General features: G+C 46.2%; 1 protein-coding gene across 1 annotated transcript; it reads right to left on the reverse strand.

Moving 5' to 3' along the window:
- LOC110491316 (cerebellar degeneration-related protein 2-like) lies at positions 1 to 26,254 on the reverse strand. Its single transcript, XM_021564679.3, has 6 exons — positions 25,869 to 26,254; positions 10,462 to 10,574; positions 6,276 to 6,424; positions 6,031 to 6,195; positions 4,961 to 5,168; positions 1 to 4,679 (listed from the first exon to the last, which is right to left on the reverse strand). The coding sequence occupies exons 1-6, from the start codon at positions 25,936 to 25,938 to the stop codon at positions 3,927 to 3,929; spliced, it is 1,458 nt and encodes a 485-aa protein (XP_021420354.2). The 5' UTR covers positions 25,939 to 26,254; the 3' UTR covers positions 1 to 3,926.

Here is a 26,254-nt window from a genome sequence, read left to right on the forward strand (position 1 = left end):
ACAGTAAAATGCTTCGTAAACAACAGGTGTAGACTAACAGTAAAATGCTTCGTAAACAACAGGTGTAGACTAACAGTAAAATGCTTTGTGAACAACAGGTGTAGACTAACAGTAAAATGCTTTGTAAACAACAGGTGTAGACTAACAGTAAAATGCTATGTGAACAACAGGTGTGGACTAACAGTAAAATGCTATGTGAACAACAGGTGTGGACTAACAGTAAAATGCTTTGTGAACAACAGGTGTGGACTAACAGTAAAATGCTTCGTAAACAACAGGTGTAGACTAACAGTAAAATGCTTCGTAAACAACAGGTGTAGACTAACAGTAAAATGCTTTGTGAACAACAGGTGTAGACTAACAGTAAAATGCTTCGTAAACAACAGGTGTAGACTAACAGTAAAATGCTTAGTGAACAACAGGTGTAGACTAACAGTAAAATGCTATGTGAACAACAGGTGTGGACTAACAGTGAAATGCTTCGTAAACAACAGGTGTAGACTAACAGTGAAATGCTTTGTGAACAACAGGTGTAGACTAGCAGTAAAATGCTTTGTGAACAACAGGTGTAGACTAACAGTGAAATGCTTTGTGAACAACAGGTGTGGACTAACAGTAAAATGCTTTGTGAACAACAGGTGTAGACTAACAGTAAAATGCTTCGTAAACAACAGGTGTAGACTAACAGTAAAATGCTATGTGAACAACAGGTGTGGACTAACAGTAAAATGCTATGTGAACAACAGGTGTGGACTAACAGTAAAATGCTTTGTGAACAACAGGTGTGGACTAACAGTAAAATGCTTTGTGAACAACAGGTGTGGACTAACAGTAAAATGCTTTGTGAACAACAGGTGTAGACTAACAGTAAAATGCTTTGTGAACAACAGGTGTAGACTAACAGTAAAATGCTATGTGAACAACAGGTGTGGACTAACAGTAAAATGCTTCGTAAACAACAGGTGTAGACTAACAGTAAAATGCTTTGTGAACAACAGGTGTGGACTAACAGTAAAATGCTATGTGAACAACAGGTGTAGACTAACAGTAAAATGCTTTGTGAACAACAGGTGTGGACTAACAGTAAAATGCTATGTGAACAACAGGTGTGGACTAACAGTAAAATGCTATGTGAACAACAGGTGTGGACTAACAGTAAAATGCTTTGTGAACAACAGGTGTGGACTAACAGTAAAATGCTTCGTAAACAACAGGTGTAGACTAACAGTAAAATGCTTCGTAAACAACAGGTGTAGACTAACAGTAAAATGCTTTGTGAACAACAGGTGTAGACTAACAGTAAAATGCTTCGTAAACAACAGGTGTAGACTAACAGTAAAATGCTTAGTGAACAACAGGTGTAGACTAACAGTAAAATGCTATGTGAACAACAGGTGTGGACTAACAGTGAAATGCTTCGTAAACAACAGGTGTAGACTAACAGTGAAATGCTTTGTGAACAACAGGTGTAGACTAGCAGTAAAATGCTTTGTGAACAACAGGTGTAGACTAACAGTGAAATGCTTTGTGAACAACAGGTGTGGACTAACAGTAAAATGCTTTGTGAACAACAGGTGTAGACTAACAGTAAAATGCTTCGTAAACAACAGGTGTAGACTAACAGTAAAATGCTATGTGAACAACAGGTGTGGACTAACAGTAAAATGCTATGTGAACAACAGGTGTGGACTAACAGTAAAATGCTTTGTGAACAACAGGTGTGGACTAACAGTAAAATGCTTCGTAAACAACAGGTGTAGACTAACAGTAAAATGCTTCGTAAACAACAGGTGTAGACTAACAGTAAAATGCTTTGTGAACAACAGGTGTAGACTAACAGTAAAATGCTTCGTAAACAACAGGTGTAGACTAACAGTAAAATGCTTAGTGAACAACAGGTGTAGACTAACAGTAAAATGCTATGTGAACAACAGGTGTGGACTAACAGTGAAATGCTTCGTAAACAACAGGTGTAGACTAACAGTGAAATGCTTTGTGAACAACAGGTGTAGACTAGCAGTAAAATGCTTTGTGAACAACAGGTGTAGACTAACAGTGAAATGCTTTGTGAACAACAGGTGTGGACTAACAGTAAAATGCTTTGTGAACAACAGGTGTAGACTAACAGTAAAATGCTTCGTAAACAACAGGTGTGGACTAACAGTAAAATGCTTTGTGAACAACAGGTGTGGACTAACAGTAAAATGCTTAGTAAACAACAGGTGTGGACTAACAGTAAAATGCTTTGTGAACAACAGGTGTGGACTAACAGTAAAATGCTTTGTGAACAACAGGTGTAGACTAACAGTAAAATGCTTTGTGAACAACAGGTGTAGACTAACAGTAAAATGCTTAGTAAACAACAGCTGTAGACTAACAGTAAAATGCTTAGTAAACAACAGGTGTGGACTAACAGTAAAATGCTTTGTGAACAACAGGTGTGGACTAACAGTAAAATGCTTTGTGAACAACAGGTGTGGACTAACAGTAAAATGCTTTGTGAACAACAGGTGTAGACTAACAGTAAAATGCTATGTGAACAACAGGTGTAGACTAACAGTAAAATGCTATGTGAACAACAGGTGTAGACTAACAGTAAAATGCTTAGTGAACAACAGGTGTAGACTAACAGTAAAATGCTTCGTAAACAACAGGTGTGGACTAACAGTAAAATGCTATGTGAACAACAGGTGTGGACTAACAGTAAAATGCTTAGTGAACAACAGGTGTAGACTAACAGTAAAATGCTTCGTAAACAACAGGTGTAGACTAACAGTAAAATGCTTTGTGAACAACAGGTGTAGACTAACAGTAAAATGCTTTGTGAACAACAGGTGTAGACTAACAGTAAAATGCTTAGTGAACAACAGGTGTGGACTAACAGTAAAATGCGTCGTAAACAACAGGTGTGGACTAACAGTAAAATGCTTTGTGAACAACAGGTGTGGACTAACAGTGAAATGCTTATTTAACGGACCCTTGCCAACAACGCAGAGAGAAAGAACATAGAGAAATAATAGAAGAGTAAAACATGTAATAATACAAGGTATAATCGATTATATTTCCTGTATACTGCAGGTTCGTTGTTGTGTACATTTTCTCCTGCCCTATGGTATGGCATTACAACGTGAGTATTTCACACACACACACACACACACGTCAAAATAATGCAACATACACTATAACATTCATGCTAATAAGGAAAAGGTAGTTGGAGTTATGGACCATGCTGGAGTGGCTAAAGCCTAAAAATGTCTACCCCTGGGGCGCAACATCAGGAAGTTGCATTAGTCACTCGAGCATGGTGGTGGAAAATGGTGTTTCATAAAGAAAGTATGTTTTCTTCCACCTTAAATTAAAATTGAGTTGAGTAGGAGAATGGAGAATGTGTGGAACTGGTCGTCAGGGGACCAGCTGGGCATATCAAGCCCAGACAATAGCGGAGTGGGTGACAGTTATCATACCGGTGTGACCTGTGTAACGGTAGCAAAAGGCAGCTGTGTTAGATCTCACTGGCAAAGCTAGGCAGGTGCTAATAGCATTAGTATTAGATTGGTTTAAGTGTCGTATTGTTTGATTGGTAACTATAGTAACAGAAGCAGTCCACAGGAGGTTCCTTAGGTTTGTGAAAACTGTCCTGTTTGATCTAATGGCTGGAGCGGAATCATTTGGAATGGTATCAAATACATCTAACACATGGTTTCCAGTAGTATAATGCCATTACATTTGCTCCGTTCCCGGGCATTATTATGAGCCGTTCTCCTCTCAACAGCCTCGTGTGAAGCAGACAGGAGACCAGACCCCACACAGAAGCTTACTCATGAGTGCTACACATCGGTAGAGTACGAGACAAATTCCTCCTCTAATCTCAAGCGCTTTGAGCATGGAAAAAGCACTGCACTACCAAACCAATCCAGTATCAGAATTTATTTGCTGGACTTGCCAGACTTGCTTGCTTTGGTGGCTTTGGTAGCTTTGATGTCCATCTTGGTCTTCTGAATACGAGAAAAGATCTCCTTGAACAGAGCTTTGTACTCTGGCGTGCTCTGGCCCAGTCGTTTATCTACCGCCTCCACCTGCTTACTGATGCTCTCCATCACCTCGGGGGTGGAGGGGGACTGGGTGGGGGAGGGCGGGGGTGCAGGGGTGGGGCCCATGGCACAGTCCTTCATGGAGGGGTCCCTGGAGACGGGACGCGAGGTCTGCACCCCCGCGTGGCACAGGGACTCCTCGTGGCGCCGGCACTTCCTTAACAGCTCCTCATACTTCTCCAGCAGAGCGTGGTACTGCTCATCCACCTCCCTCAGGATGGACATCCCTCTCTTACGGACGCTGTTGGCGTGGATCGCGTAGCTTCCTCTTCTCCTCCCGGATGCGTCCCTGGCCACGATGGCATTCAGTGCCGTGTCGCTGCAGCTCTTCCTGACGGGGCTGGAGGCAGGTAACGACTCTCCACCTAAGCCTCCTCCCCCCTCGCCCTCCCCCCTGAACCCTCCACCCACTTCTCCTCCCTCCCCCTCCAGGGTGTCTGTCTCGGGGGTGTTGTTGAGGAGGGTCTGGGTGAAGCCCACGCCGTCATCTTCGCTGCTCAGGAGGAGGGTCCTCGCCCGTCGGAGCTGCTGAAGTTCCTGGAGCTCTGCCTCTAGTTCACGAACCCGTGCCTGGCAGCTCTCTGCACCCTGTCAATCAATCAATGAGTCAATCATTCAGTCAGATAGTCAATAAACCAATCACTCAATATTTTTTTATTCTTCCAGAAAAGAGGGAGAGTTAGGAGTCCTACTATATTTAAGTTAGGAACAAGTATCAGTATCACTCATTGGATTGAACAGACTTAGTAGAACAAGTATCAGTATCACTCATTGGATTGAACCAACTTAGTAGAACATGCAACCATAAAAAAAAACAGAGTCACTCCTTTTGGAATGAATATTAAATGGAGTTGAAATAGGATTCTGACCAGCACACGTGACTCCAGACGAGAGAACTCCCCCAGGAGGACGTGACACTCCCTCTCCGCCCCCTCCCTGCGACCCCGCTCCGCCCTCACGGCCGAACGCAGCGCCGACACCGCCTCTCTCAGACGCTCGTTCTCCTCCTCTGCTGGCTGGCGCTTAGTCTCTGAGGTGAAGCTGTCTGAGCGGCCCACCACGAACCCATCCTCATACCTGACGGACAGACAGAGAGAGAGAGAGACACACAGTTCCACACAATATCAGCTAAAATCCTGACATCGCTGAGCCTCTCATATTAAAACGACCATCTTTCCTGTCGTTTTTTTTTTTTGTCTTGCCAACTTAACGATGTGACACAGACAGGGGTTCACACACTAAAAGATTATTTACTTGGTCGTGAGGATTTTCGATTACCAACACACTCTCGCGAAAAACAATGATGGCGATTCAGATTGTTAACGTAGCTAGAACAAAGCAGCCTCAATATTTCCAGTCTGACATCCACACCTGCCGTGCAGAGTTGAAACATTTAGCCAACATATTTTTTGAGTTGAATAACATGAACTTCAGAGCTGAAACGATTTGACACTTTGGTTTAAAAGGCAAGTACAAAACACCTAATACTAGTAGTCATGGTTCCTGCTGGAGAGTCTACACATTCTGGGTGATCATCTCGCTGGCTTCTTCTCTGGCGAGCTCTCATTGGCTATTGATGATCGCCGCACTCACACTATAAGAGCATTGCAGATTTTGTGCCGATAAAATTTAAACATCTGAGAATCTCGGGACGTCTGGTACGGCTCAAAGACGGGATCGGTAGCTCTCAGATTGTGTCTCTGACCCGCTTACATTAAACGATCTTCGGTGATGGCCGCCCCCCCCGAGTAGGCAACGACATGGGGATTTTGTCTCCGATCACAAAAACGTGTCTGGGACAGCTAAATCGGAGCGAAAATCGTGTAGAGTCCACCTGGCTTTACTTGTACCTGCCACAGACAGACAAGCTCAATACATAGTCTAGGGACCTTGAGATCCAGTAACCAAAGACGTGAGCGTGACTGCTAGGAGTCCTCACTTGGGTGCGGTGCAGAGTTCCCTAAGGCAGGGGAAGGAGGCGATGGTTTTGCGTCGTTCCCTCTTCTCCCTCCGGACCCTGAGCAGCTCCAGGGAGTGGAGCTGTTCCACCTGCCCAGAGAGAGACTCCACCTGGGTCTGCAGGGTCTCGATGGTCCCAGTCAACCTGGGAGAACCAGGGAAGAGAGACATGGGGTTAGTGTGTTTGTGTACGTGCGTTTGACGATGTGCGTCCGTCCAGCTCACCTCTCTATTTTGTGTTGTGAGGCCTTGCTGTCCAGTACCAGGGTACGGTTGGTGAGCTCCAGTTCTCTGGCTGTCCCATCTAGCTGCTCGTACACCTTAGCATGCTGCTCATTCATTTCCCTCAGCACCTCCAGCTGCTTAGCCAGGTACTGCACAGAGAGAGACATACTGTATAATAAATAAATAAATAAATAAATAAAATAAAATATATATACACACACACCAAAGCAGGTTGGTGGCACCTTAATTGGGGAGGAGGGTCGTGGTAATGACTGGAGCACAATGTTCTCACTGTCATTACGGGGTGTTGTATGTAGATTCATGTGGGAAAAAACCCCATTTAAATCCATTTTTAGAATAAAGCTCTAACGTAACAAAATGTGGAGAAAGTCAAGGGGTCTGAATACTTTCCAAACAGATGGGGGCATGTTCCACTACCCCTAAGCCATTAGGGGGATGGATGCTTTCTGGCAATAGTAGCTTTCTGGCAATTGCTGGTAAAGGGCAACACTTCTATTCCCTCCCCTGGTTACTCGAAAACCCCTTGGTCGTGAACTCAGTGAACCATTTCACTAGATTAGGATCAGCCAGCAGGGTCAAAGAGTTACTGAGGCATTAGGTAGGCCACAGCACTATGGCCAGCCACCACAGCAGAGAAGAGCCAACTTCCTACGACTCTGCTCAGTCAACAGGTAGATTGTCATCCAATCTACACCTAACTTATGGGTAGAGGTTACGTTAGAGTTTAGACAGTTAGGGAAAAGGGGGGATACCTTGTCAGTTGTCCAACTGAATGTATTCAAGTAGAATGTGTCTTCTGCCTTTAACCCAAAACCTCTGAATCCGAGAAAATGCAACAAAGAGCCTATGCAAAGCCCTCACTGTCACTATGAAACTTATTCCAGTGTCTTCCTGAAATCTTTGCCAGTGTGTGTAGGCTACCTTCCCCTCCCCCTCCCCCCGAAGAATACATCATCTACAGTAGCTACTGGCGTTACAGGCAGAAATTAGGGAGAGAAGAATGGATTAACCTTTTCAATGCTATTTAAGGATACTACAGTTATCATGTTTCACATTGGATTTATTAACTACAGAAAGGTAAGACGTGTTTTTATTTTCATTCTGGTGCCACTCTGCACACACAAGCTAGTTTGTTAGCTAGCTCTGGCCTAGCTCACGATGGGCTGTTCACAGATGGGCTATGTACAGGTGCAGTGATCTGTGAGCTGCTCTGACAGCTGGTGCTTAAAGCTACTGATGGAGATATGAGTCTCCAGCTTCAGTGATTTTTGCAGTTTGTTCCAGTCATTGGCAGCAGAGAACTGGAAGGAAAGACGACCAATGGAGGAATTGGCTTTGGGGGTGACCAGTGAAACATACCTGCTGGAGCGCGTGCTACGGGTGGGTGCTGCTATGGTGACCAGTGAGCGGAGATAAGGCGGGGCTTTACCTAGTAGAGACTTGTAGATGACCTGGAGCCGGTGGGTTTGGCGACGAGTATGACGCGAGGGCCAACCAACGAAAGCGTACAGGTTGCAGTGGTGGGTAGTGTATGGGTCTTTGGTGACAAAACGGATGGCTCTGTGATAGACTGCATCCAATTTGTTGAGTAGAGTGTTGGAGGCTATTTTGTAAATGACATCGCCGAAGTCGAGGATCGGTAGGATGGTCAGTTTTACGAGGGTATGTTTGGCAGCATCAGTGAAGGATGCTTTGTTGCGATATAGAAAGCTGATTCTAGATCCAATTTTGGATTGGAGATGCTTAATGCGAGACTGGAAGGAGACTTCAGTCTAACCAGACACCTAGGTATTTGTAGTTGTCCACATATTCTAAGTCAGAACCGTCCAGAGTAGTGATGCTGGACGGGCGGGCAGGTGCGGGCAGCGATCGATTGAATAGCGTGCATTTAGTTTTACTTGCATTTAAGAGCAGTTGGAGGCCACGGAAGGAGAGTTGTATGGAAGCTTGTCTGGAAGTTAGTTAACACAGTGTCCAAAGAAGGGCCAGAAGTATACAGAATGGTGTCGTCTGCGTAGAGGTGGATCAGCGACGTCATTGATGTATAACAGAGAAGAGAGTCAGCCCAAGAATTGAACCCTGTGGCACCCCCATAGAGACAGCCAGAGGTCCGGACAACAGGCCCTCCGATTTGACACACTGAACTCAATCAGAGAAGTAGTTGGTTAACCAGGCGAGGCAGTCATTTGAGAAACCAAGGCTGTCGAGTCTGCCAATAAGAATGTGGTGATTGACAGAGTCGAAAGCCTTGGCCAGGTCGATGAATGCGGCTGCACAGTAATGTCTCTTATCGATGGCGGTTATGATGTCGTTTAGGACCTTGAGGGTGGCTGAGGTGCACCCATGACCAGCTCTGAAACCAGATTGCATAGCGGAGAAGGTACGGTGGGATTCGAAATTGTCAGTAATCTGTTTGTTAACTTGGTCTCTAGCAGTTTGGGTCTATAGTGTCTCCCCCTTTGAAGAGGGGGATGACCACGGCAGCTTTCCAATCTTTGGGAATCTCAGACGATACGAAAGAGAGGTTGAACAGGCTAGTAATAGGGGTTGCAACCATTTCGGCAGATCATTTTAGAAAGAGAGTCCAGATTGTCTAGCCCGGCTGATTTGTAGGGGTCCAGATTTTGCAGCTCTTTCAGAACATCATCTATCTGGATTTGGGTGAAGGAGAAATGGTGGGGGCTTTGGCGTGTTGCTGTGGAGTGTGCCGGGCAGTTGACCAGGGTAGGGGTAGCCAGGTGGAAAGCATGGCCAGCCGTAGAGAAATGCTTTTTGAAATTCTCAATTATAGTGGATTTATCAGTGGTGACAGTGTTTCCTATCTTCCGTGCAGTGGGCAGCTTGGAGGAGGTGCTCTTATTCTCCACGGACTTTACAGTGTCCCAGAACTTTTTTGAGTTTGTACTACAGGATGCACATTTCTGTTTGAAAAATCTAGCCTTAGCTTTCCTAACTGCCTGTGTATATTTGTTACTAACTTCCCTGAAAAGTTGCATCACGGGGGCTATTCGATGCTAATGCAGAACGTCAAAGGATGTTTTTGTGCTGGTCAAGGGCAGTCAAGTCTGGAGTGAACCAAGGACTATATCTATTCCTAGTTCTGCATTTTTTGAATGGGGCATGCTAATTTAAGATGGTGAGGAAGACACTTTTAAAGAATAACCAGGCATCATCTACTGACGGGATGAGGACAATGTCATTCCAGAATACCCCGGTAAGGTCAATTAGAAAGGCCTGCTTGCAGAAGTGTTTTAGGGAGCATTTGACAGTGATGAGGGGTGGTTGTTTGGTCGCAGATCCATTATAGATGCAGGCTATGAGGCAGTGATTGCTGAGATCTTGATTGAAAACAGCAGAGGTGTATTTGGAGGGCGAGTTAGTTAGGATGATATCTATGAGGGTGCCCGTGTTTACAGATTTGGGGTTGTACCTGGTAGGTTCATTGATAATTTGTGTGAGATTGCTTAGATTGTAGGATGGCTGGGGTGTTAAGCATGTCCCAGTTTAGGTCACCCAGTAGCACAAGCTCAGAAGATAGATAGGGGGCAATCAATTCACATACAGTATCGAGGGCACAGCTGGGGCAGAGGGTGGTCTATAGCAAGCGGCAACAGTGAGAGACTTGTTTCTGGAAAAGGTGCATTTTTAGAAGTAGAAGCTCGAAGAGTCAAGATCAAGGGCTAGCTCTGGTCCAACATTAGTTAAGCCAACTCTCTGAAGTTCAAAGACATTCAAAGTTCTTTCATAGAAGCCGCTCCTCTGTAGGTATAATTATGTGGGCCTAATTCAGATAATGCATGTCATCACAAGATGCCCAGCGCTTCATGCCCAGCGCTCTCCTCACCCGCAAAATGTCAATGCATGTACATAGCTTGCCCTCTCCATGACAAGCTGCTCTAGTCATGGGTGAAGTAATTTAATGTCGAGCTAAATGTCAAAATAAAAATAATGATTTCCGAGGTTAAAAAGGAACAGAAGGGAAATTGTTTCGGGGTTTGAACCGGTTCAAAACTTTATTTTGCCGAAGAACGGATTGAAAAAAATAATAATGGTTTTGTGCAGAAAGAAACGATTGGAAAATAATTTAGGTTCCAACCCCTCGATGTGGGTAGAGTTTAGACTATTGAGATGCATCCATGGAGCTTTTGAGACTTGGCCCTCCTACCTCAATCTCCTGCACCTGCTCCTCATTGGTGATGTATATCTGCTGTAGAGAATCCTCCAGCTCCTTGTTCCTCTCCAACAGAGTCTTCCCAAGCTCTGCTGCCAGGTGGAGGTCTAGAGAGAGAGTTGGAGGGAGGGAGGGAGGGAGGGAGGGAGGGAGGGAGGGAGGGAGGGAGGGAGGGAGGGAGGAAACAAAAATATAATTATTTCCAATGTGTCAAATAATGAACAAAAAAAAAAAACTGAGCAAACTAGAATGCTATTTGGCCCCAAACAAAGAATACACAGTGGCAGAATACTTGACCACTGTGACTGACCGCCGTAGGCAGACCCGGCTCTCAAGAGAAGACAGGCTATGTGCACACTGCCCACAAAATGAGGTGGAAACTGAGCTGCACTTCCTAACTTCCTGCCAAATGTATGATCATATTAGAGAGACATATTTCCCTCAGATTACACAGATCCAAAGAATTCGAAAACAAACCCGATTTTGATAAACTCCCATATCTACTGGGTGAAATACCAGTGTGCCATCACAGCAACAAGATGTGTGACCTGTTGCCACAAGAAAAGGGCAACCAGTGAAGAACAAACACCATTGTAAATACAACCCATATTTATGTTGATTTATTTTCCCTTTTGTACTTTAACCATTTTCACATATGACATTTGAAATGTCATAATTATTTTGGAACTTTTGTGAGTGTAATGTTTACTGTTAATTTTTTTTAATTGGTTATTTCACTTTTGTTTATTATCTATTTAACTTGCTTTTGCAATGGAAACACGTTTTCCATGCCAATAAAGCCCTGGAATTGAAATTGAGATAGAGAGAGGGGAGAGAGGTGGAGAGAGATGGAGGGGGGTGGAAGTGTGGAGAGAGAGGGGGATGGGAGGGGAGAGATTAGAGATGGGAGAGGGCCATGGGAGAAGGAGATAGGTTGGAGGGAGTGAGGGGGGAGAGAAACATATTTTACATTTTGAGAGCAAGAGCTGTAACAAACTGTCTAAATAAGAGAGCATCAGGAAAAGGTTTTCCTTTGCTGGTCCAAAGACGTGAGTGATGTCAGTGAAGATACTAAAAATAGTTTGAATCTGCACTCGTCCCTATGACAGCCACGGTAGAAAGCGTTGTTCATACTGTAACATGATGATTCACTTAAGAAATAAGGCCAGTGGAGGTGTGGTATATGGCCAATATACCACGGCTAAGGGCTGTTCTTATGCATGACGCAACCTCGGAGTGCCTGGATACAGCCGTGGTATATTGGCCATCACAAACCGGAGGTGCCTTATTGCTATTATAAACTGTTTACCAACGTAATTAGAGCAGTAAAAATAACTGTTTTGTCATACCTGTGGTATACGGTCTGATATACCACGGCTGTCAGCCAATCAGCATTCAGGGCTCAAACCACCCAGTTTATAATTTGGAATACATCACAGTTCTATGTTCCGCAGGCTTCTAAGAGCATTTGCAAACAGAACATTCAAACATTCCACCTTTGACCTCTGCACCACTCGGGAGACCTAAGGCACTGCATCGTAGTGTTGCGGCATCACTACAGCCTGGTGTTCACAACCGGCTGTGACTGGGAGTCCTACAAGGCGGTGCACAATTGGCCCAGCGTTGTCCGGGTTAGGGGAGGGTTTGGCTGGGGGTTTTTACTTGGCTCATCGCGCTCTAGCAACTACTTGTGGCGGGCCGGTGCCTGTTGTCAGTTGAACAGTGTTTCCTTTGATGCAGTGGTGTAGCCCTATTCTGTTATACACGGTCCCTTGTCCCATTCTAATAGGCCCTATTCTGTTATACACGGCCCCTTGTCCCATTCTAATAGGCCCTATTCTGTTATACACGGTCCCTTGTCCCATTCTAATAGGCCCTATTCTATACACACGGTCCCTTGTCCCATTCTAATAGGCCCTATTCTGTTATACACGGTCCCTTGTCCCATTCTAATAGGCCCTATTCTGTTATACACGGTCCCTTGTCCCATTCTAATAGGCCCTATTCTGTTATACACGGTCCCTTGTCCCATTCTAATAGGCCCTATTCTGTTATACACGGTCCCTTGTCCCATTCTAATAGGCCCTATTCTGTTATACACGGTCCCTTGTCCCATTCTAATAGGCCCTATTCTGTTATACACGGCCCCTTGTCCCATTCTAATAGGCCCTATTCTGTTATACACGGTCCCTTGTCCCATTCTAATAGGCCCTATTCTATACACACGGTCCCTTGTCCCATTCTAATAGGCCCTATTCTGTTATACACGGTCCCTTGTCCCATTCTAATAGGCCCTATTCTGTTATACACGGTCCCTTGTCCCATTCTAATAGGCCCTATTCTATACACACGGTCCCTTGTCCCATTCTAATAGGCCCTATTCTATACACACGGTCCCTTGTCCCATTCTAATAGGCCCTATTCTATACACACGGTCCCTTGTCCCATTCTAATAGGCCCTATTCTGTTATACACGGTCCCTTGTCCCATTCTAATAGGCCCTATTCTGTTATACACGGTCCCTTGTCCCATTCTAATAGGCCCTATTCTATACACACGGTCCCTTGTCCCATTCTAATAGGCCCTATTCTGTTACACACGGTCCCTTGTCCCATTCTAATAGGCCCTATTCTGTTATACACGGTCCCTTGTTCCATTCTAATAGGCCCTATTCTGTTACACACAGTCCCTTGTCCCATTCTAATAGGCCCTATTCTATACACACGGTCCCTTGTCCCATTCTAATAGGCCCTATTCTGTTATACACGGTCCCTTGTCCCATTCTAATAGGCCCTATTCTGTTATACACGGCCCCTTGTCCCATTCTAATAGGCCCTATTCTGTTATACACGGTCCCTTGTCCCATTCAAATAGGCCCTATTCTGTTATACACGGTCCCATTCTAATAGGCCCTATTCTGTTATACACACGGTCCCTTGTCCCATTCTAATAGGCCCTATTCTATACACACGGTCCCTTGTCCCATTCAAATAGGCCCTATTCTGTTATACACGGTCCCATTCTAATAGGCCCTATTCTATACACACGGTCCCTTGTCCCATTCTAATAGGCCCTATTCTGTTATACACGGTCCCTTGTCCTATTCTAATAGGCCCTATTCTGTTATACACGGTCCCTTGTCCCATTCTAATAGGCCCTATTCTGTTATACACGGTCCCTTGTCCCATTCTAATAGGCCCTATTCTATACACACGGTCCCTTGTCCCATTCAAATAGGCCCTATTCTGTTATACACGGTCCCATTCTAATAGGCCCTATTCTATACACACGGTCCCTTGTCCCATTCAAATAGGCCCTATTCTGTTATACACGGTCCCATTCTAATAGGCCCTATTCTGTTACACACGGTCCCTTGTCCCATTCTAATAGGCCCTATTCTATACACACGGTCCCTTGTCCCATTCTAATAGGCCCTATTCTGTTATACACGGCCCCTTGTCCCATTCTAATAGGCCCTATTCTGTTATACACGGCCCCTTGTCCCATTCTAATAGGCCCTATTCTGTTATACACGGTCCCTTGTCCCATTCTAATAGGCCCTATTCTGTTATACACGGTCCCTTGTCCCATTCTAATAGGCCCTATTCTATACACACGGTCCCTTGTCCCATTCTAATAGGCCCTATTCTGTTATACACGGCCCCTTGTCCCATTCTAATAGGCCCTATTCTGTTATACACGGCCCCTTGTCCCATTCTAATAGGCCCTATTCTATACACACGGTCCCTTGTCCCATTCTAATAGGCCCTATTCTATACACACGGTCCCTTGTCCCATTCTAATAGGCCCTATTCTATACACACGGTCCCTTGTCCCATTCTAATAGGCCCTATTCTATACACACGGTCCCTTGTCCCATTCTAATAGGCCCTATTCTATACACACGGTCCCTTGTCCCATTCTAATAGGCCCTATTCTTATGGGTTAAGTGTGCGGGTGTTAAGAAGCAGAGTGGGCTTGGCGGGTCATGTTTTGTAGGACGCATGACTCGACCTTCGCCCTCCGTTGGGGATGACGAGACCTTCGCCCTCCGTTGGGGATGACGAGACCTTCGCCCTCCGTTGGGGATGACGAGACCTTCGCCCTCCGTTGGGGATGACGAGACCTTCACCCTCCATTGGGGATGACGAGACCTTCGCCCTCCATTGGGGATGACGAGACAAGATCGCAATTGGATATGGAAAAGGGAGTACATTTTTTTGAACAAAAAAATTAACATATTCCACCTTCATTCCTCCCTGACATACACAGATGAACAAGCTCATTCTGGAGACAAAGGGGGAGAGAGAGAGACAACACTAGAAAGAAAAGGTATCTCTGTCAGTGAAGATCTGAGATCTTTGACCCTTGTATCTCAGTCAGTGAAGATCTGAGATCTTTGACGCTTGTATCTCAGTCAGTGAAGATCTGCGATCATCATGCCAAGATCATCAGAAGACAAGACACCGCTTCTCCAGAGTCTATATATTATGCAGTGTGTCTCTCTGCAGCAAGGCGGAGGGGATGCTAATGTCTAAAGTAGAAAGTGACAGGATATGAAGATGCTGTCAGATTATGCATTTTATTCACATGCAAGCATAGTGTGGCCTCAAACAAAAGCTCGTAGACATGTACACCCTGGAACAGGAATGAAGAACACTGTTCTAGTAGTGAAGCAATACAAGACACTAAGAATAAGTCTAGACTAGAATACTTCTCTCTCTCTCTCATTTTATGGTAAAATGGTGCAGAGTAGGGAAAAAAACTAATTGACAGATATTCTCATCAATCAGGGGTCGAACAGAAGTGGAAGGGACTGTATTCTGCCTTCAGAGTGAATCAGTCGGATTCATAGTCTTTATTTTCAGGTCTGACACAGCAGCGAGATATGTTTAGTGTTTTGGGACCTGTGGTCAAATCTGGGAAGGGACAACACACAACAACTCAATGGAAACACCATCACTCTTATTGTAGAGACTGAGCTGACAGTAAAAACTCTGTAGGTTGAGAGTGATGAACAATGGGATCACTGATCAACACTTCAGTTATTCGATAATCAGACTTCATTCTAATCAGAATCTGATCTTCAACGAGAGAGAACACAGTATGTTGGTTGTTTTGAAGAGTGTTCAGAAACAGAAAGAACAGACAGGAGAGATGGCAAGCTCACGCTCACACCCACACAATGTTGTTCCAGTGCTTGCTTTTCAACCATGCGGTCTCCTCTTTCTTATCGTCTTGTCCTGTCTTGTCATCTTCCCTCAATTAAACTAATGAGGAGAAAAGCAGGCTGCTACCAGCTCCTCTCTGACATGGGCTTTATACATATACCTGCCTGCTGCACTCACAGCTAATTAACTCCTGTGGGGCCTCTGCTACTACACAGGTATCTGTGAACGGGTGTTGACCCTTCCGGCAATATGCACAGCACATTCAACCCTACGTTGAATGTTACTTAACCAATTCCTATTTCACGACTGGGCCTATTAGAATGGGACAAGGGACCGTGTATGACAGAATAGGGCCTATTAGAATGGGACAAGGGACTGTGTGTAACAGAATAGGGCCTATTAGAATGGGACAAGGGACTGTGTGTAACAGAATAGGGCCTATTAGAATGGGACAAGGGACTGTGTGTAACAGAATAGGGCCTATTAGAATGGGACAAGGGGCCGTGTATAACAGAATAGGGCCTATTAGAATGGGACCGTGTATAACAGAATAGGGCCTATTTGAATGGGACAAGGGACCGTGTGTAACAGAATAGGGCCTATTAGAATGGGACCGTGTGTAACAGAATAGGGCCTATTAGAATGGGACAAGGGACTGTGTATAACAGAATAGGGCCTATTAGAATGGGACAAGGGGCCGTGTATAACAGAATAGGGCCTATTAGAATGGGACAAGGGGCCGTGTATAACAGAATAGGGCCTATTAGAATGGGACCGTGTATAACAGAATAGGGCCTATTAGAATGGGACAAGGGGCCGTGTATAACAGAATAGGGCCTATTTGAATGGGACAAGGGACCGTGTGTAACAGAATAGGGCCTATTAGAATGGGACCGTGTGTAACAGAATAGGGCCTATTAGAATGGGACAAGGGACTGTGTATAACAGAATAGGGCCTATTAGAATGGGACCGTGTGTAACAGAATAGGGCCTATTAGAATGGGACAAGGGACCGTGTGTAACAGAATAGGGCCTATTAGAATGGGACAAGGGACCGTGTGTAACAGAATAGGGCCTATTAGAATGGGACAAGGGGCCGTGTATAACAGAATAGGGCCTATTTGAATGGGACAAGGGACCGTGTGTAACAGAATAGGGCCTATTAGAATGGGACCGTGTGTAACAGAATAGGGCCTATTAGAATGGGACAAGGGACTGTGTATAACAGAATAGGGCCTATTAGAATGGGACCGTGTGTAACAGAATAGGGCCTATTAGAATGGGACAAGGGACCGTGTGTAACCTATTAGAATGGGACAAGGGACCGTGTGCATAGAATAGGGCCTATTAGAATGGGACAAGGGACCGTGTATCACAGAAAAGGGCCTATTAGAAAGGACCGTGTGTATAGAATAGGGGGCCGAGTCCCACAGTGGGTGTTCAGAGGGGGACGAGTCCCACAGTGGGTGTTCAGAGGGGGACGAGTCCCACAGTGGGTGTTCAGAGGGGGATGAGTAGAGGGGGATGAGACTCACAGTGGGTGTTGAGAGGGGGATGAGTAGAGGGGGACGAGTCCCACAGTGGGTGTTGAGAGGGGGATGAGTAGAGGGGGATGAGTCCCACAGTGGGTGTTGAGAGGGGGACGAGTCCCACAGTGGGTGTTGAGAGGGGGACGAGTCCCACAGTGGGTGTTGAGAGGGGTGTCATAACTCTCCTGTGAAGATCTGAAGGAGGTTGCAGTGGGTCCTCTCTCTCTCCTGCAGAGGAAGAGGGGGACGGTTTATGACGTCGTAAAATACCTCTGGGTTAAGTAGTATAGGAGATAGGAATGTAACTGTGGAACACAGAGAGAGAGAGAGAGAGAGAGGGAGAGAGAGGGAGAGACACTTGGACATCAAAGTTTAATAATTGAACAGCATTTCTGTATTCCAAGCAGTTGGAGTGGTCCGTGGACACTTATGGGACAGTCATGTCGAGTTTGTTTCGTTGGTGATCTCATGAAGGACAGGGAACACACATTACTGCGTCTTTGGTTGTGTTCCACTTCTCAATTATGGGGTTTACATCTAAATGTTGTATAAAATATATCATCAAATATTAAAAACTATTTGTGAGAAGATGAAATGTGATGTTAGCCTTCTAAACAAGATCATTGTTTTAATTTAAAGTTTTAACCACACCCCGTGAGCACAGACATTTACATCGACGTCACGGAACGCCCCCTTTTCTAATAAAAAGGACTTGTGGCAAAATGTACATTTAGTCAAGATAACGCCGGGGCAGGATCCCCACGTTGAAATGGCTACGACTCCTAACCAAAACACGCCGGGGCAGGATCCCCACGTTGAAATGGCTACGACTCCTAACCAAAACACGCCGGGGCAGGATCCCCACGTTGAAATGGCTACGACTCCTAACCAAAACACGCCGGGGCAGGATCCCCACGTTGAAATGGCTACGACTCCTAACCAAAACACGCCGGGGCAGGATCCCCACGTTGAAATGGCTACCAGTCCAAACCAAAACACGCCGGGGCAGGATTCCCACGTTGAAATGGCTACCACTCCTAACCAAAACACGCCGGGGCAGGATCCCCACGTTGAAATGGCTACCACTCCTAACCAAAACACGCCGGGGCAGGATTCCCACGTTGAAATGGCTACCAGTCCAAACCAAAACACGCCGGGGCAGGATTCCCACGTTGAAATGGCTACCACTCCTAACCAAAACACGCCGGGGCAGGGTCCCCACGTTGAAATGGCTACCACTCCTAAACAAAACACGCCGGGGCAGGGTCCCCACGTTGAGATGGCTACGACTCCTAACCAAAACACGCCGGGTGATGCTGGTGTGTGAAATGGTTCAAACTACAACTCTACCAAAAGGACAAGACCAGAGAACGTAGAGATCATCCCCCACGCTGAAATGGTGACAAAATCTACAAACCAAAGACCAATTATTGAGTCTGCAGCTGTTAAAATTCTTCAGTCTGGTAAACACATCCGTTCTAAGAATATTTCCCGAATGGCACTCTGACGTATCCATTATAACAACCTACAACTACGACAGACTTTGATCTCTAGTGGACAAACCAGAGGCTTTCTGTCAACTGACTATTATCCAGTAGACGGACTGGTGATCACAGAGAGAGACAACATAGGCATACACTCGTAAATATGTAAATTGCTATTTATTTTCTAATGAGCAGTTGTTCATGTTCAACGTATTAGCATTTCATGAGTGTAGTTATCAACTGTATTTTTGTGAATCCTCTCTGAGTTTCCCGCTCTTTTCCTGGCCCCACCCCTTTCCTTTGTCTACCAAGCCGTCATTGGCTTAGCCAACTAGGGAATTTCCTATCATGTCAGTAACCAATTTATGACCTATTTATGTGTGTGTTTATGTAATTCTGTGAGTGATTAGTTACTTAGTAAATATATAATTAAGCCAATTTGTAAAATCGCTGATTCATGATCTGTTAGTGTTTGTGCCAAGGGTTTGTGACATTTAGTAATGAGACTGATGAGGTAACATACATTAATAAAAAACTGTAATCGCTAAGATAATAAAATATCTGACGAGTTATATTTGGGAAATTGAAACTCTATACAACAATTTTCCCATGGTGCCCTGACTTCCTAGTTAATTACTATTCTGTGATTATTAGTTTAATGACACAGAGAATTGATTTGATAAATATAACCGTCTTCACATTTAATGACAGCAAACGTTACGACAGGGGGGTGAGTCCCACAGTGGGTGTTGAGGGGAATGAGAGATGACAGAGAGCGAGAGAAAGCGTGAGGGACAGAGAGCGTGAGGGACAGAGAGCGTGAGGGACAGAGAGCGAGGGAGCGAGGTGAGCACTGTGTTTCTCTGCAACATTAAACATCCTAATCAATACCCTCCACAGACCACTGTCTCCAAACAAGGACACCAGGAAGTCAACTCCCCCATGAAGGACGACATCACCACCCAGACCCAGTGACTGACACATAATGGATTGGATTGTGTGCATTTCCTGCATAGGCTATCAGGCCAATTCTATGGTTTTCTTTTGTGATGTTTCAGCAGTGTCAGATACACTGACATATTGTCCTCATGGGAAGATTCACACTCCTGTCACAACCAACTGACACACACGTACACACACAAAACAGTACAGTCTGGGTATCAGAGCCACTGTCTCTGAGCCCTGTAATCAGATCAGTTGGGGCTTAGTGCTGGGGAGTCAAACATTGAAACGACACAGAACTGTTGGCTGCAGAAATACATGTAATACAACTGTAACCGGTGTGCGTTCGCATGTGTGTGTGCGTGTGTGCACACGTGAAAGGAAACACCCCTGGTTTGGAATGTGCCCAGCCTTTCTGAGCAGTGTGTTGTTTTTATAGTTACATATCTCCCATAGGAGTCACAGGAATATGGAAAACAGGACCTCTCCCTGTTTTGTCCTCCTTCTCTCCTTCCTACTTTCCTTTCCTTGCAGAAAAGCTGTGAAGCAGGCCAACCCCCTGCAGTACGACTTCACCTGCAGTCTTCAGTCAATCCCATAGTAAGCTCAAATTCTGTGTACAAATGATGCATCCGTAAATTGTTATCTGCAGGATAACAAGGAAAGACAGTGTGTGTCTGGAGACGTAGAGAGGTGGTTGTTGAAGAGATGGTAAAGCTGTAATAACAGCAGGTAGGCGGCGTTACAACCCGGTCATTAAATGTAGAGTCCAGCTCTGCTAACCAATCAGGTCCCAACAGCTGGTCTGGGCACATAGCTTCAGCTCAGAGTTTGGTCTAGAGCCCGCCTTGGGTCTGTTTTTACAAAGGATTCCAAGCATGATCGTTGATATGTTTTTCTCCTTGCGTTGTGTTTATAGAAGGCATGGAAATGTCTGCGTCTGTATTGTAGATGGAACACGTTTGCTGATCCCTCACGGTATGGAACAGCAGGTTGCCTCATTGCATCAATAAATGCCTGCTTTGATGCTAAACATGGAGGTTCTCTTCTTCATCTGATCATTAAGCACATCTCAATCTGCCAAACCTTCTGGCTAAATAGCACCTCTGATGAAAACAGGATGCACCAGAGAGATGTGAAGAGATGAAGGCTGGGCGCAGAGAGGAAGGCTGGGCGCAGAGAGGAAGGCTGGGCGCAGAGAGGAAGGCTGGGCGCAGAGAGGAAGGCTGGGCGCAGAGAGGAAGGCTGGTGCAGAGAGGAAGGCTGGGCGGAGAGAGGAAGGCTGGGCGCAGAGAGGAAGGCTGGGCGCAGAGAGGAAGGCTGGGCGCAGAGAGGAAGGCTGGGCGCAGAGAGGAAGGCTGGGCGCAGAGAGGAAGGCTGGGTGCAGAGAGGAAGGCTGGGTGCAGAGAGGAAGGCTGGGCGCAGAGAGGAAGGCTGGGCGCAGAGAGGAAGGCTGGGTGCAGAGAGGAAGGCTGGGTGCAGAGAGGAAGGCTGGGCGCAGAGAGGAAGGCTGGGTGCAGAGAGGAAGGCTGGGTGCGGAGAGGAAGGCTGGGCGCAGAGAGGAAGGCTGGGCGCAGAGAGGAAGGCTGGGCGCAGAGAATGAGAGAGAGAAATGGGGCTTGTTCTCTTCTGATCTTTCTCCTCTCTCTTTCATGTCTCATCCTGTCTTCCTCCTTTAATCTTCTACTGTCTCTCTCTTTCTCCAAGACCCTGTATTCTCCCTTTCCTCCACTCTTCTTCTTTCTGAATAAAGTGGAGATATATCAGCCTTTATTTATATCCTCATATCCTATTTATATCCTCATCAGTTCTACTTGTGTGCCCACACACTCCGTTCCCCCTCCTGCCCGCTCTCAGCAGCTACTCTTCCTGGGGGTCCAGCCAAATGAAGGCAGTTTATACAATGTTAAAAACATTACAATACATTCACAGACTGTGTGCCCTCAGGCCCCTACTCCACCACATATATACAGTAGAAAATCCATGTGTACATGTGTGTATAGTGTGTGTGTATGTATATAGTGTGTGTGTGTGTGTATATAGTGTGTATAGTGTGCACAGGAGGCTGGTGGCACCTTAATTGGGGAGGACGGGCCCATGGTAATCCAGGCTGTATCACACCCAGGAGTCCTGTAGGGCGCATTGGCCCAGCGTTGTCCAGGTTTGGCCGCCATTGTAAATAAGAATTTGTTCTTAAACGACTTGCCTAGTTAAACAAAAGGTCAAATAAATAGAAATATTTTAAGAAATGGCTGGAGCAGAGTAAGTGGAATGGTAAACATGGTTTGATGCCATTCCATTTGCACCATTCCAGACATTATTATGAGCCACCCTCCCCTCAGCAGCCTCCACTGGTGTAGTGTGTGTGTGTGTGTGTGTGTGTGTGTGTGTATATATGACCAGATCAAGAGCAGGGTCAAAGCATTACCTAGTTCGAATCCCCGAGCCGACTAGGTAACTACTCTGTCGATGTGACCTTGAGTAAGGCACTTAACTCTAAATTGCTCATGTAAGTTGCTCTGGAAAAGAGCTTCTGCTAAATGACTCAAATGCAAATGCATCATCTGCTCTCAGCCTTTGGCAGATATCCTAATAATTGGAACAAAGAGATGAAGTGATAGAGAGATTAGGAATGAGTGATGCACGGCACGGAAGTGAGAGGCAGGGAGCGAGGGAAGAGAGAGGCAGGGAGCGAGGGAAGAAAGAGGCAGGGAGAGAGGGAAGAGAGAGGCAGGGAGAGAGGGAAGAGAGAGGGAAGAGAGAGGCAGGGAGAGACGGAAGAGAGAGGCAGGGAGAGAGGGAAGAGAGAGGCAGGGAGAGAGGGAAGAGAGAGGCAGGGAGAGAGGGAAGAGAGAGGCAGGGAGAGAGGCAGGGAGAGAGGGAAGAGAGGCAGGGAGAGAGGGAAGAGAGAGGCAGGGAGAGAGGGAAGAGAGAGGCAGGGAGAGAGGGAAGAGAGAGGCAGGGAGAGAGGGAAGAGAGAGGCAGGGAGAGAGGGAGGAGAGAGGGAAGAGAGAGGCAGGGAGAGAGGGAAGAGAGAGGCAGGGAGAGAGGGAAGAGAGAGGAGGGAAGAGAGGCAGGGAGAGACGGAAGAGAGAGGCAGGGAGCGAGGGAAGAGAGAGGCAGGGAGAGAGGGAAGAGAGAGGCAGGGAGAGAGGGAAGAGAGGCAGGGAGAGAGAGAAGAGAGGCAGGGAGAGAGGGAAGAGATAGGCAGGGAGAGAGGGAAGAGAGAGGCAGGGAGAGAGGGAAGAGAGGCAGGGAGAGATGGAAGAGAGAGGCAGGGAGCGAGGGAAGAGAGAGGCAGGGAGAGAGGGAAGAGAGAGGCAGGGAGAGAGGGAAGAGAGAGGCAGGGAGAGAGGGAAGAGAGAGGCAGGGAGAGAGAGAGAGAGGAGAGGAGAGGAGAGAGAGAGAGAGAGAGGAGAGAGAGAGAGGAGAGAGAGAGAGGGAAGAGAGAGGCAGGGAGAGAGGGAAGAGAGAGGCAGGGAGAGAGGGAAGAGAGGGGCAGGGAGAGAGGGAAGAGAGAGGCAGGGAGCAAGAGGCAGGGAGCGAGAGGCAGGAAGAGAGAGGCAGGGAGAGAGGGAAGAGAGAGGCAGGGAGAGAGGGAAGCGAGAGGCAGGGAGAGAGGGAAGAGAGAGGCAGGGAGCGAGAGGCAGGGAGCGAGAGGCAGGGAGCGAGAGGCAGGGAGCGAGAGGCAGGGAGCGAGAGGCAGGGAGCGAGAGAAGCGAGAGGCAGGGAGCGAGAGAAGCGAGAGGCAGGGAGAGAGAGAAGCGAGAGGCAGGGAGCGAGAGAAGCGAGAGGTAAGGAGCGAGAGAAGCGAGAGGCAGGGAGCGAGAGGCAGGAAGCGAGAGGCAGGGAGCGAGAGGCAGGGAGCGAGCGGCAGGGAGCGAGAGGCAGGGAGCGAGAGAAGCGAGAGGCAGGGAGCGAGAGAAGCGAGAGGGAGGGAGCGAGAGAAGCGAGAGGCAGGGAGCGAGAGAAACGAGAGGCAAGGAGCGAGAGAAGCGAGAGGCAAGGAGCGAGGCAAAGAGAAAAAGAGCGATGTAGTGAGGAAGAGGGGAGAGATATGAAATCGCCCTAATGCTGGCAAGAGGTGCAAAGTTGTTATTACATGTTATTACATACATTATTACATACATACATTATCAGCAGCTTGGGATATGCATTTAATGATGTACTGTTTCATATTTTGTTTTATGTGTAATATAAGTTGTCTTTATGTGTTTGGACCCCAGGAAGCGTAGCTGCTGCCTTGGCAGGAACTAATGGGAATCCATAACAAACCCCAGGAAGAGTAGCTGCTGCCTTGGCAGTAACTAATGGGAATCCATAACAAACCCCAGGAAGCGTAGCTGCTGCCTTGGCAGTAACTAATGGGAATCCATAACAAACCCCAGGAAGAGTAGCTGCTGCCTTGGCAGGAACTAATGGGAATCCATAACAAACCCCAGGAAGCGTAGCTGCTGCCTTGGCAGTAACTAATGGGAATCCATAACAAACCCCAGGAAGAGTAGCTGCTGCCTTGGCAGGAACTAATGGGGATCCATAATAAACCCCAGGAAGAGTAGCTACTGCCTTGGTAGGAACTAATGGGGATCCATAATAAACCCCAGGAAGAGTAGCTGCTCCCTTGGCAGTAACTAATGGGGATCCATAATAAACCCCAGGAAGAGTAGCTGCTGCCTTGGCAGGAACTAATGAGGATCCATAATAAACCCCAGGAAGAGTAGCTGCTGCCTTGGCAGGAACTAATGGGAATCCATAACAAACCCCAGGAAGAGTAGCTGCTGCCTTGGCAGGAACTAATGGTGATCCCTAATAAACCTCAGGAAGAGTAGCTGCTGCCTTGGCAGGAACTAATGGGGATCCATAATAAACCCCAGGAAGAGTAGCTGCTGCCTTGGCAGGAACTAATGGTGATCCCTAATAAACCTCAGGAAGAGTAGCTGCTGCCTTGGCAGGAACTAATGGTGATCCCTAATAAACCCCAGGAAGAGTAGCTGCTGCCTTGGCAGGAACTAATGGGGATCCCTAATAAACCCCAGGAAGAGTAGCTGCTGCCTTGGCAGGAACTAATGGGGATCCATAATAAATACAAATTGAATTCAGACTAATAGCGGATCCGCTGAATGATGGTGTTCACACAATCTATATGACCCAGGTCAAGTAGGTTATCTCTATGCAAATATCATATATGGTCCCATAGAATGAATGTTGAACGGAAGTGATGCACAAGGCCTGGACCGTAGTTGACTAGCCTATTGCAAAAAAATATATATTTGGGGAATAGCCTAGTGACTTAAAACAGTACACTAACAAATGGCTGTAAATTTACAGCAACACAGTTAGCTACTGTAATTATATATTGCAGTACAGTACTGTAAAGAGCAATGTATTATCAGGGCTCAATGGTGCTCCGCTACACTGCTGTAAAATTGAACAATACAATTTTACAGTAAATACTGTATTACCCTGTATATTTACAGCAGCATACTGTGAATTATGCTGCATTGTGGGAAAACGTTGTGGGCACCGAAATAATCTCTGGCTCATTAACTATTCTGGTGGATCAGCAAGTCTGCAAATCAAGCCTGTTTCATGGCTTTTTTTGGCCCATGTATGCTCTTTGTCTCAACCAATCACTTTCTTATGGATTATGTTCAACTGACATGTTCAGTTCTTATTGAATTATGGGGACATGGACATGACAGTCTACAGGCCTTGAAAGTCACCACATTCATCATATGTAATGATTGAATGAGGAAATCAACAAAAACCCAATTGACTGCATAAACAAGGTTAAGTGATCCCTAATCATTATTGCAACCTGTAAAGAACAATTGCATTGCTGCGATGACAGCCGAAATCTCCTAACTTCTATTTATGGTTAATTTATTAGATAGTAATATTATAATCCATTGTTTGCAATCACCAACAGACCACTGCAGAGTATTTGGTTCTTCTTGCAATATTGTGACAACAGCAGAGAAATGATTTCCCCAATCCACGTCAGAAAGGCCCTAGGAATCCCTTCAATAACTTGATGTCAGAAAGAAGCAAAATATTAAACTGCGGCTGCAGATTTCGAAGAGCAGTGCCATTACCATTTGTCAAGATGCACGGACAAATGTACCTTCGCAAACTGATCTCTAGAAGCCTTCGATCATAAAGGCCTTTGTCTGGGAAGAACATCTGAGCTCGCCAATAACGAACCGCTACCCCGTGCATTGACATACGGGATGCGGTTGGCTGCAAACGGCGTTCTCGTATGCGTCGTTACTTACCCGATTCGAGATCTTGCTGGTCGTACCATGGCTCTTCCTCGTCGGTGACAAATTCCTCCATTCCTAGCATCGAGACACGGAACCCAGCAAAGACTTGCCTACCAGCCGGCTACACAATCAGGCACACACGCAGTATCGCTGTCCGCCCGCCTCTGAAATAACGTGAGCTCATCTTCCTTCAGATTCTGAATGAGGAAAGAGCTGTGACGTTAACCGATGAAGCAGGCTAAATATATATATATTTTTTATTGGCTACAGATTAATCAAAATGACACATAAAGTCAAGAGACTCGAACACTTTTTTAAAACCATGCCGTGTGAATTGGCCAATTATTGTTTCTTATAGAGACTCCTTTCCAGGACACGACACACTGACGTCATGCACA

The sequence above is a fragment of the Oncorhynchus mykiss genome, chromosome 16 (assembly GCF_057628025.1).
Source record: "Oncorhynchus mykiss isolate SJ-2025 chromosome 16, ASM5762802v1, whole genome shotgun sequence".
Taxonomy (NCBI): domain Eukaryota; kingdom Metazoa; phylum Chordata; class Actinopteri; order Salmoniformes; family Salmonidae; genus Oncorhynchus; species Oncorhynchus mykiss.

Bases quoted from the DNA above. Each gene is read 5' to 3' on its own strand.
- LOC110491316 (XM_021564679.3), bottom strand. From the start codon at position 25,938: ATGCTAGGAATGGAGGAATTTGTCACCGACGAGGAAGAGCCATGGTAC. The intron at 5,169-6,030 runs GTGAGGACTCCT...TCTGTCCGTCAG, and splicing joins GAACTCTGCACCGCACCCAA to GTATGAGGATGGGTTCGTGG. The intron at 4,680-4,960 runs GTCAGAATCCTA...ATTGATTGACAG, and splicing joins GTCTGGAGTCACGTGTGCTG to GGTGCAGAGAGCTGCCAGGC.